The sequence below is a fragment of the Dipodomys ordii genome, unplaced genomic scaffold, assembly GCF_000151885.1.
Source record: "Dipodomys ordii isolate 6190 unplaced genomic scaffold, Dord_2.0 Scaffold1, whole genome shotgun sequence".
Classification (NCBI taxonomy): domain Eukaryota; kingdom Metazoa; phylum Chordata; class Mammalia; order Rodentia; family Heteromyidae; genus Dipodomys; species Dipodomys ordii.
In genome coordinates, this window is record NW_012267217.1 from 63,679,755 (window position 1) to 63,692,190 (window position 12,436).

Consider the following 12,436-nt stretch of genomic DNA (forward strand, 5'->3'; position numbering starts at 1 on the left):
TCAGTGCTGTAAATATGACAGTGATGAAGGGCATTCAGCAGAATTACTCACACACACACACACACACACACACACACACACACACACTGGTTATTGATTCCAGGAGTAAATTTACTGGCTCAGCCAGTACCTGGAGACACACACCTGTAATCCAAACTATTCAGGAGGCTAAGATCTGAAGATTGCTATTCAAAGCCAGCCTGGGCAGGAAAGTTGGTGAGACTTATCTCCAATAAACTACCCAGAAAAAGTCAGAAGTAGTGAGTGGTAGAGCACTAGCCTTGAGCACAAAGAGGCTCAGGGACAGTGCCCAGGCCCTGATTTCAAGCCCCAGACCCAGGAAAACAAACAAACACGAGCTCAAAGGACAGGAACATTTTTCAGCCACCTGACACAAAATGGAAAATTGCTTGCCAGAAATCTGTGCTCCAGCAAGCAGTACAAAAAAGTTCTTATCTCATTTCAGTACCCCCATTCTACACTATGTGTGTGTGTGTGTGCGTGTGCGTGCGCACGAGCCAGCCTTAGGGCTTGAACTCAAGGCCTACATACTATCTCTGAGCTTTTTTGCTTAAGGCTAGTGCTCTACCATAGTTCCACTTCTGGCTTTCAGGTGGTTAACTGGAAATAGGAGTCTCAGGGACTTTCTTTCCCAGGCCAACATTAAACTGTGATCCTCAGATCTCAGCCTCCTGAGTAGCTAGGATTACAGGCGTGAGCCACCGATACCTGGGCAGTTTGTTTTGTTTGCCTTTTTAAAAAAAAAAAAATTCAAGCTGTAGACTTTCTGTTATCTTCTTGAATGAGTTGTTTATATTTGTTGCAAATATTTCCACTATGGTTTGCCTTTGAACCTCATTTATTTAGTTCATTTTGGCAGTATTAGGGTTTGATTGCAAAGCCCTGTGCTTGCTAAGCAGATAGTCTACCACTTGAGTCACACCTCCAGCCATTTTGCTTTAGTTATTTTTTCAGATAAGGTCTCTTGCGGATATGTCCAGCCTTTCTAGACTTTAATCTTCCTATTTATGATTTCCACATAGTTGGGATGACAGGTACACCCCTGCATCCCGCATTTTTATTGGTTGGGGGGAGTCTCCTAAACTTCTATGATTTTTTTTTTAAACTTAAAAGAGAAGAGGTTTATTTTGGCTCACAGGGTTTCTCCTGAATATTTTTTCCCAAGCTCATCTTGATCCTACTGATCTATGCTCCCCAAGCAATTAGGATTACAGGTGTAAGCCACCACATCCGGCCTAAACTTTATTTCTTGACATGCAAAGTCTAAAGTTTCATAAAGTCTATCTTTTTCTCTTGTGAGTTCTCTCTGTGCTTTTCAAAGCGAAGATACTCACTTGTTTCCTCTGGTGGAAGGCAAGAGGAGTAGGACAGGGCCTTGGTACCTAGTAAACCTGGATGAAGAGACAAGAATCGAGAGTAGCTCATTTAATTCCACCAGACCCCGGCCTCCTCTCCTCATCTGAAAACCACGCTAAGAACACCTGTGTGTAGAATTGTTGGATGGACTGAGAGAAAAATGTATATCTGGGGCTTAGCATGGCACTGGGCAAAAACAATGGAGGGGTTAAGGTCTGTTGTTTTTGTTTCTGTCCTTGTGTTTTACATTTAACCCTTTAATCTCACTGGAACTGAGTGAATGGCGTAAGATTAAGATTTGTACGCCTGGGGCTGGGAAGGTGGCTCAGTGGTAGAGCGCTTGCCTTGCATGCATGAGGCCCTGGGTTCGATTCCTCAGCACCACATAAGCAAAAAGAAAAAAGCCAGAAGTGACGCTGTGGCTCAAGTGGTAGAGCGCTAGCCTTGAGCTGAAGAGTTGAGGGACAGCGCCCAGGCCAAGAGTTCAGGCCCCACGACCGGACCCCCAAAAAAAAGATTTGTAAGCCTGTTTATGGGGTAACTGTCTCTCTTAAAACCGCTTACTCAATAACTTATTCTGTTTTCCTTTGCGGTTCTTCCTTTTAACTACACAGTAAGTCTTTTTTGTGTGTATGTGCTGAAACTGGGACTTGAACCCAGGGTTTTACACGCTCACCTGGCTTTTTCACTCAGGGCTGGCACTCTACCACTTGAGTAACTTCTGGTTCTGTCATTGGTGGTGGTTGGCTTTGTTTTCATTGGCTTATTAGAGATAAAACCCTTAACCGACTTTTCTGTTGTCGGGCTTTGAACTGTGATCCTCAGTTCTCAGCCTCCTGAATAGTTAGGATTACAGGCGTGAATCACCAGTGCCCGCCACATATTAAGTCTTAAGATCCGAAGCCTTTCTGATCTGTATATCATGAATACTTTCATCAACATCATTACAAATGTACCATCACAGCCTTACAAGATGTTATTTTCGGATTCTCCTATTATTTTTTAATGCTTTTTTGAGCAAACCAGATAATATATTTGAGTAACTAGCTGCTTCTTAGCAGTATGGTAAATGGTCTCTGATATCAATTTTGTAACTTTTTTTCATATAGATTTGGCATGTCTTGTTATGATCATATCTGACCTTCGTTGCCATTGTAAATGATACATTTTCCCTCGTAGTTACTGGTTCTTCCTAACCAGTAACCTCCAGGGAATTTTATAAATTCCTTTTTCATTATGGCCCTTCACCCTGACTCCTTATTTCCAATTATTTCCTAGTTGCTTCTTACTGAATAATCTTAGTCATGTCATTTGCAGAATATAATCATGTGTGGTCTTCCAAATACTTACAAATTATTCTGGCTTCATAACTTATTATATTGCCAGTAGTTCTGAATGATACAACAGGGACCACTGGGAAAAGCAACTGTTACCTTAAGAAGTCTCACGACAATCCCATAGACTTGATCGGCCCAGTGTTGGGCACATAGTAAGAGCTACATGAAACTTAATTGTTGCTTTTTGTAGGTCAAAGGATGGACCAATGATCTTTTTTTTTTTTTTGCCCGTCATGGAGCCTGAACTACACACACCATGGCTCAGCTTCCTGAGAAAATTAACTATCCTTGATTGCAATGAATTTTTTTTGGGGGGGGTGGTCCGGTCATGGGGCCTGAACTCTGGCCCTGGGCGCTGTCCCTCAGCTCTTCAGCTCAAGGCTAGCACTCTACCACTTGAGCCACAGTGCCACTTCCAGCTCTTTTCTGCTTATGTGGTGCTGAGGAATCAAACCCAGGGCCTCATGCATACGAGGCAAGCACTCTACCACTGAGCCACCTTCTCAGCCCTGTGCATCATGTTATATTATGATGAAAAGGAGATTTTATCACTGCTGCTGTATTTCTTCATTTCCAATTTTGTGTGTAGAAGCCAGGATCCCAACAGGAAGTAGGTAGCATATATAAAAGCAGTGGAGTCAGGCGCTGGTAGATCATGTCTGTAATCCTAGCTACTCAGGAGGCTGAGATCTGAAGATGGCAGTTCAAAGCCATCTTGGGCAGGAAAGTCCATGAGACTCTTATTTCCAATGAACTACCAGAAAACCAGAAGTGGTGTTGAGGCTCCAGTGGTAGAGTGCTAGCCTTGAGCACAGAGAGGCGCAGGGAAGAGTGCCCAGGTCCAGAGTTCAAGCCCCAGGACCATCAAAAAAAAAAAAAAAGAAAGCAGTGGAAAGAGGAAGAAGGTGAAGCAGTGTGGGACTCGCAGGCTGAGAGGCCAGGCCCATCCCCGGCGAGGAGGCTGGCCCCCACAGCCAGCCCCACAGCCAGGCCATCTGGCTCAGCTGTGGCCTCCTGAGGAGGAACTCAGCCTCTGCCCATCCACAGCGGCAGGGTGGAGTCAAGGAGACATATGGCCATCTCTTCCTCCTCTCCCCCTGTGGGGGCCTCCCATTGGCTGGCACAGGGTGAAATGACCTCTGGAGCTCAGTTTCCCAGGCACAGGGTAGGCTGAAAAGGGCAGAGAGTGATCAAGCTGGGGGTGGGGGAGGGGGAAGGGGGAGACAGAGGACAAAACAGAGACTTCCAGCTAACTAGGTGCTTGTTTCTTTCCTTCCTACTTATCAAAGGTTTATCTATTTTTGCATATATAAATATACTTTATTTTATTTTTGCAATATTGAAGATCAAGCCCAAGGCGAGTGACACTACCACTAAGCCACATGCCTGGGCTGGTATTTATTTTATATATTCTTTAAAATTATCTCTACCTTTTCAAGAACCCCAGTTGCATGTTAGAAGGCAGAGATCTGTTTTTTCCCTCTCATGTGAAAAACCTCTTCATCTTTTCTTCTTGTTCATTTTTCTCAGATTGCTCTTCCTCCTCCTTAACTTTCTCCAGGATCTGAGTTGTCTTCTGCCTCCACCTTGGATTCTGCTCTATGCCTGGCAGCGTCAGACGCTGACTGATTGGTTCCCTTTGTCTCACAACTGCCTTTTGCACTTTCAGACACACAGTGGGCTCTTACATCTTACAGAGTTCTCAAGTCACACTTCTCCATATGGCCTTTTTGAACAACGATGCTCTTTAAGACGGAGATTGTTCTTTGAATTCTTAGAAAAAATGGCGCTTTGAGCCAGGCATGGCGGTGTACATCTGTGATCTGAGCACCTGGGCGAACTGAGGCAGGAAGATCGCCAGTGTGAGGCCAGCCTGAGCTACACAGTGAGACACTATCTCAAGAGAGAGAAAGAACAAATGTATGTATGAATGAATGAATGAAGAAAAGAAGGAAGGAAGGAAGGAAGGAAGGAAGGAAGGAAGGAAGGAAGGAAGGAAGGTGGTGTCGCTCTTTTTAGATGCATCTGGTGATTTTTTTTCTTTGACAAAGATCTGTTGAAGGAAACCTCATCTCTTTTAGAGATGGGAGTGGGTTTCTCCCAAATTCTCTTACCAAATAAGATGGCCATCGGGGATGGGGATGTGAGAACCCACATCCAAGATCCAGCTGGCAGTTGGGCAAGTAATGAGACGGTGGTGGAACAGTTGGTGAGATCATTCTTGGGTCTTTGCTTCCTGTGGCTACAGGAAGAGGTGACGGCTGGGTCTCTGCACTGCTCTGGTAGGATGCCCCGCCCGCCTCACCTCTACCTCCCACCTGCTGACCTCCTGCTGTGTCTGTCCTGTGGGGAGGGGCAAGTTAGCAACTTCTGACTTCTGTTCATTCAGGGATGGTAGCCCTCTCTCACTGAGATTCTGTAGCTTGGGGTCATTGGTGGTGGAAAGTCTTTATTTTCTCTTATTTCCCTGTTGGCCCTAATGGCTTTTTGAAGGCAGACTTTCCAGCCCACCTCATCCGGACTATCTCACACCCCATCTGGTCCAGAAGTATGCCACATTTAGCCACCGCAAAGAGAAAACACATGCCAAGTGCACATGAGAAATCAGAAACCACAGAGAGCAAGGTTCACGAAAGGTTTAAGAGCAGTAAACAGATAAGCAGAGTGAGACCGGAGCGCTAAGGAGGTGGTGGGACTATCATGTGAGATTTCCCATCTGTCTGTGGGGCGCTGAGGGGGGGGAGAGGAGGATACTTCCGAACATGGTGGGGAGTGTTTGGTCTGGCTAGGAATAGTGGTACAGAAATGGTGCTATTTATCTAAGAGAATAAATCCAACACCATGCAGCCTGCTTCCTCCTCCTCTCATTGCCCTCTTCTCATCCTAGAATAAAATGTCTAGCGCTACATCAGGCTTGACCGGCAATGTCTACCCCCCACAAAGGAAGCTTTTCTGCCTCCTCTCCTTCACCCCACACCCACAGAAGGAGTCAGGTGGGCTCTCTGCTCTAAGCCCCTTGTGTGAGGATGGAAAATGCCATCTGGTAGCAAAACCAGGTTCTGTCATTCTAACCTAGAGACCCCATGGGGATATCCCTGGCACAATTACCCCGAAATGTGGCCCAGCCTCAGAGTGGAGGCCAGGCACTGAGAGTCTAGCACTGCAAATTAGGACCCAGTCACCCCCAGAGAGCTGGTGTGGCCCCCTTTGCCCCCCTGAAGAGCCAGGAGCATGTGGTCTCAATTACCATCATGATTCTGATGCAGAGAGAGTCTTTGCTTAAACATCTTCAGTGCTATTTATTTGTAGTTCTAGGGTAGTAGAACCCAGGGCCTCCGGCAGGCTAGGAAACACACAACTACTGAGCTACACTCCAGCTCCTGTTAAGCAGGTTGCCTGTGAAATTTTGTGTTTGTGATGCATGCGTGGCGTACAAATGCATGTATGTGTGTGCATGCTCTGTGAAAATGCACGTGGATGTAGGCATGCATGTTTATCTGTATGTATGTGACTCCTGCTATCCACAAGCATGTTATGCGCATGAGCTGTGTTCTTGTACACGCCTGTGCATACCTGTATGCTATGTGTGTGCACACGTGGGTGCATGGTGGGCCAGGATGAGGTCAGCTGTTGGTGGGGGAGGGGCAGGTTCCCTGCAGAGTGGCCAGCAACCCTTGGAATACAGTTTCGGACCTCTGCTGTCCCAGGGGTGGTGGTCCTGTGCTGCAAGGAGTCTAAACTGATTCCCCAGTGTTCAGCACTCTGTCTCTTCCCCACCTCACGCCCAGCAGCTAATCAGCATGGGCTGAGATCTTCCTTCCTACAGGGAGTCTTCTATTGTACTAGCTTTTATCTTTTTTTCTTTTTTGGGGGGTGGGGGCAGCCATGGGGCTTGAACTCAGAGCCTGGGCACTGTCCCTGATCTCTTTTGCTCAAGTCTAGTGCTCTAACCATTTTGAGCCAAAGCCCCACTTAGGGTTTGCTGATGGTTAATTGGAGATAAGCTGTCTCACAGACTGTCCTGCCTGGGCTGGCTTTGAACTACGATCCTCAGATCTCAGCCTCCTGAGTAGCTAGGATTACAGGCTTGAGCCACCAGCGCTCAGCTTGTCCTAGTTTTTGATTCTGGGCTCTCTCAGCAGAATGAGACTGTTGGTTTCCATGTGTCTGGTCATCCATCTGGAAGCCAGGCAGGCTGCACTTGCTCTAACTAGAGGGGCTCTTCTGTGTGTGTGCTATGACTCCTTGCTCGTTCTTCCTGTCTGCAAGCCTGGAGTAGCTTCCCTTCCCCTCCTCCCTCCCTGGTGTGTGGAAGGAAGTGCAGGAGTTCAGAGAGAGAGAGAGAAAGAGACAGAGAGACAGAGACAGAGAGACAGAGAGAGAGAGAGAGAGAAACCCACAGCAGGGCGGTGCTTGTCTCTGACATTCATCTCCAGGTATCCCCAAAAGAGGGTTGAGGTTGTGAGCCACGAAGTGCAGTAAAGGGTTTTGGTGGGGCGGGGGGGGTTCTCAGTCTCCCAGAGACCTCTCTGGAAGGAGAGAGGTCTGGACCAGAGATTCCTCCTTGCTGTCTCTGGGACAGCAATTGTTGTATTGTTCTGACTCTGGAGATCCAACAGGGGATAGAAGGTAGATCTGGGGAGCATCGTGTAGAGGGATAAATGGAGGTGAATTTCCCCCAGCCTTCCTTTCAGCCCTCATTGATTCAAAGCCATGAAATAAAAGATGGTAAAACCAGCGACATCAAAGTGTAAAACTTCTACACTGCTAAAAAAAAAAAAAAAAAAAAAACAAGGACAAGAAACCTTAACAAATCCTATTCAATAACTCCACAATGTTGCAGAGATCCCAATCTTATAAGTAAGCAAAAGATGACACACACAGAGAGAAAGACATGAGCAGGAATTTACAAGAAAAAGAAGCAACAGCAACTAAGCAGGAGCTCGTGATGAGCCTTTCTCATTGGGAAAAGCAAATGAAAGCAAGGGATTCTTTTTCTTCCACTTCTTAGATGGGCAAAGATGAAAAGGGCCGATACTAACCAGTTGGCAGGCAAAGCAGGCACTTTCATATCCGGTTAGAGGCGACACATGACAAATGTCCCCAAATGGCGACTGCAATTATCTCGCGGTATATCAAATGCCGGCATCTTTCGGCCTCTCTGAGTCTTGGTGATCTGGTGACGCTCATGGTGTCAGCCCACATGGTATCCAGCAAGCCCAGTTTCTGTTCTGAAGATTCTCCCTGCATACCGGTACTTAGTCTGCACAAAGGGCTTTACTGCCCTCTCCGTTCTACTGATAAGAAAGCTAAAGCTATGAATTCACCCAGGACACAAGGATGAAGCAACAGAGGTGTTCAATGCACCATTATTTCTAACAGCAAAAAGCTAAAAGTAACCAGCTTTCATCAGTTCGGTCTGGTCAGATATATGATCATGTTATCCTCACAATGAGGATGATAATAAACCATCTCGCTCAGTGGACGTGAAATAACCTCTAAGATTGTTTTTTTTTTTAGTGAGAAAAAAGTAAAGCTCAAAAGACTGAGTTCAAATCTCAGTATTACAAAAAAAATTTCAGAGCAGCATATTTAATATGACTTTAAATGTACTTTAAAATATGCATGTCAGGCACTGGTGACTCACACCTGTAATCCTAGCTACTTAAGAGGCTGAGATCTGAGGATCACAGTTCAGAGCCAGCCCAGGCAGGAAAATCCATGAGACTCTTATCTCCAACTAATCACCAGAAAACTGGAAGTAGAGCTGTGGCTCAGCATGGTAGAGTACTAGACTTCAACAAAGAGGTCAGGGACAGCACCCAGGCCCTGAGTTCAAGCCCCCTGACCACTACATATATATATATATATATATATATATATATATATATATATATATATATATATATATATATATATAATCTGCACAGCTGGGCGCCAGTAGCTCATGCCTCTAAGCCTAGTTACTCAGAAGGCAGAGATCTGATCATCCTGATTCAAAGCCAGCCTGGACAGAAAAGTCTGTGACACACCTATGTCTAATTAACCACCAAAAAGAGTGAAGGTGTGGCTCAAGTGGTAAAGCACCAGCCTTGAATGAGAAAGTCATATGAGAGCACATAGTCCGGATTTCAAGCCCTAGTACCAGCACATACACACCCACAAAAAGATGTGTGTGTGTGTGTGTGTGTGTGTGTGTTTAAAGATTGAATAAATGGGAGTATTTTAAAAACATGAGTTTAGGACTTACACAACTAGGAAGGAAACAGTTATTTTCCATTTTATATCTTTCTGGGTGATTCTAATCTTTTCTCAACTGAAGTGCAATCTGTCAACTTTTGTTCATGTAAACACTTGGTGAAGTATCTGGCACACAAGAGGGGCTAAATGAAACTTCTAGAAGGAAGCGTTACTGCAAGCCTGGTCCCTGCACTGAGGGCCAGGAGGGTTTTCAAGGTTCATGGGAACCCCAAGTAGAGGAAGTAGGAGAGATTTTCACTGTGGGCAGGAGGACAGGCCAGTGGCCTTCAAGAAGAGAATAAGGTCCAAACTGTTCCCAGCCTGCTGGGCTCAGCCGAGGGTGTGATGGGGTGAAGGGGGGCGGGGGGCTTCTTGGGCCATTGTGGCTGCCAGGCTCTGGGTGGGATGGGGGCCTCCCACCAGTGTGTCCCTCTCAAGAGGTCCTCAGACCTAGAAACGCCTCGTCTCACCGGTTCTAGAAAAGTAGAATGAACCTCATCCTCCCCCTCTCACTGTGGACACACTGAACTTCTAGAAAGAGAAGGAAATCTGAGTGCCTTGCTGAAAACATCCTCATGGGTCACCCACCAGCTAGTGGGCCAATCTGAGTCAGCCTCAGGGAGAAGGGGGAGAAGGGGCTGTGAGGCAAGGTGGCCAAGAGGGGAGGTCACGTGTGAGGTGGGGAGGAAGGGGAGACACTCGGTTGGAGGGAGGCCCTGAGGTACCTGGCCGTGGCCGGTGTGGTCCCTCGGGGCTGGCCTGAGACCCTTTCTCCATGCCTGGGGGTCATCTCTCTTCTCCTGACACCCCCTGTGGCTCCATTCTGTGGGCCAATATGGCAACTAACAGTTGAGGAAGTGAGTCCAGATGGCAGACATGTTTAGATCAGAAGCCATGGCTGTGAGGCTCTGAAGTGAATCTTGGCTCCATCCAGACGGCCCTGCTGGGCTTTCCTGATGCTCTCAGTGAGCTCTAGCCAAGACTGTTGGATGTCAGGGCTCAGCTCCGATTCCACGCTGTCGACTCTGACATTTACAAACTTTGTGCACAGACTCCTCAAGCTGGGTCAGAGGGGGTTTGTGCTCTCGGTCACAAGGAAACTGGATTGTCCCAAGTGGGGTCTAATGAAGTCGTTGCTCTATTTCAGGTACCGGAACTGCGTTTACACTTACAGAATTCTGCCCAATGAAGATGACAAGTTCACTGTTCAGGTGAGTCCTTTATCAGCCTACATGTCGGAACTTGGCTTGAGCTTCTGCTGGCAGAGAAAGAATGAAAAGGAGGAAGAAGAAAGGGAAGCATATGCCCTGAGTCGCCTGGCATCTGGGCCACCACACCTGACTTGCACCCTTGGATCTCAGGGCATAATGGCAAAAAAGTCTGTCCAGAGATGTAAGAAAAACGTGTGGGGAGGGTTGGCTGAGCTCCTTTCTTCCTAAGTGACTCAGATAAGCAGAAAGGAAGTCCAGGGGTTAGCACAAGATGGTGCCTTTCAACTTAAAGAGCTTTCTTTTGCCCAGCTCTGGTGCTCAGGGCATCTGATTTTTACAAGGTCTAAATGGGCAAAAGTAAATGTGCAATCAAATTCAGAAAAGAAAAGCCAGCTGCACCCATGTAAGACCACCCTAAGCATGGGACTTTGTGTGATCTCGTTGAATGATGTGGAAGCCAGGAACACTGTTTGGAGGTCAGAAGAAAGGAGGTGCTCATCTCGATTTGGGGAGGGTGAAGGAACCATTTTATACCCCCATCTGAGCAGAGCAGCAGGACAGACAGGTCCCCAGGGACAGGGTGTCACAGAAGGACAATGACAAAGTTCACAGGGTTTAGTGGAAAAGCAAGTTGGAAGTGGGTGGAGGGAGGCAGGGCATAGCTGCCCCTTCTAAAGCTTGAAGGGAATTATTTCTTTTTTAAGAAGAAGTGGTAAATACAGGCACTGGAGGGGCTGAGCACACATGGGTCACTGGAGAAAAGATCCCCAGATATGTGTTCAGAGAGAGAGGCTAGGCCAGGCACTGTTGGCTCATACCTGTAATCCTAAGCACTAGGAGGCTGAGATGTGAGGATCACAGTTTGAAGCCAGCACAGGTAGAAAAGTCTGTGAAACTCCACTCCACTACCAAAAAGCTAGAAGTGGGCCTGTGGCGCACACACACGCACACACACCCACATACACACACACACACACACACACACACACACACACACACACACGAGGGAGAAGGTAGGTTCAGTGTGTTGAGTGGAATGTCTTTTCAGATGACTTATTTATGAGGGTGAGAAGAAATGGCCTCTTGGTCCAAAGGGTGAACCCTAAAAAGCTTAACCCAGACTCATTGTCATGGGGTTGCCTTCTGGGGGGGGGCGTGGGGAGGTATTCATTCTGCTGCTCAGATCTGCCAAAGTTGAGGCAAGGTTGGCTGTAAGCTGAACATCACCCTGGCATCTCCATCCTTCCCCCCTGCACACCCACAGCACATCAAAGAGGATCCACTAAAAGGCTGAGGCTAGCCACCCCGGTCTTGGCCTGGACAGGAATGAGCACGCCCGAGTAGGACAGTTGTTTGTTATCAGAATGTTTTCTCTGATGGGAGCTCCTGGCTTGCTAAGGATGTCGCTGGTTGGTCTGGGGTGGGCCTGCTTGGGGCAGGCAGCAGGCCTCACTGGCTTGTATCATGGAGTCCCGTTGTGGGCCTGTGTGAACGTTCCTGGCTGGGTTGGTGTCATCTGCAGGTGGTTTTCTCAGGAGAGTCGCAACTCTCTTAAGTTAAAAGTTGGTCAGCGTCTTTGATCATTTTCCCCCTTGTGGTTTCTTTTATTCCTTCAAAGTGAAGAAAAACTATAAGCGTGACTGGAAACAGCATGACTCTGTGGCTTCTGTGCAGGGTTTGTACCCCCAGGCTTTCTGTCTGGAGTCTGTGCCCTTCAAGACTTCACACCCTTTCTGCGGTGGCTTCCTGTGACCCCCAAAAAGTGTCACCGGCTTTAGGGACTGCAAGGAGCAGAAACTCCCTCTGACTAACTCACAGAACAGGCAGGGCACTCGGTGGAGATCTGCGGAGTAGAGATGCAAAGGCCACTCCGGAGCCCGGCTGGGGGCCTGGGTGCCACCTCTGTGACTCAGCTCTTTGGGCTTCCTCTCCTGGCAGGCCCCCTTCCCAGGCCACAGTCCCCAGAGGAAGTCTGATTGGCTCAGCCTCTAAGGGCTGTCTCTGCCTGGGCCACTCAGAGACCTCTGGTCTGTGTGAGATGTGGCCATTGGAAGAGAGTACTTGCCCACCCAACACTGGGGTCATTACCCCCTGGGCTATGGGTGGGTAATCTCATGAAAACGATGTGGCCATTCTGGACATATTTGTTCCTGACCTTATACTACCCTATGTCCTCCTTGGTGTCAAATACCAGGTAGCTGAAGACTAGGGAGCCATGAACCTAGGTGTGTCTGAGGAAGTTTCCCCCAGTATGTACCTACCTTCCTATAT

At 47.5% G+C, this 12,436-nt stretch overlaps 1 protein-coding gene across 2 annotated transcripts in view; it reads left to right on the forward strand.

Annotated features, from left to right (window-relative positions):
- The window catches only part of Inpp5d (inositol polyphosphate-5-phosphatase, 145kDa), a 112,961-nt gene that overhangs the window by 8,805 nt on the left and 91,720 nt on the right, over positions 1-12,436 (forward strand). For both annotated transcript variants that reach the window (XM_013010561.1, XM_013010569.1), the window contains exon 2: positions 10,102-10,165. In XM_013010561.1, coding sequence (XP_012866015.1) covers positions 10,102-10,165 — 64 coding nt within the window. The remainder of the gene's footprint in view (positions 1-10,101; positions 10,166-12,436) is intronic.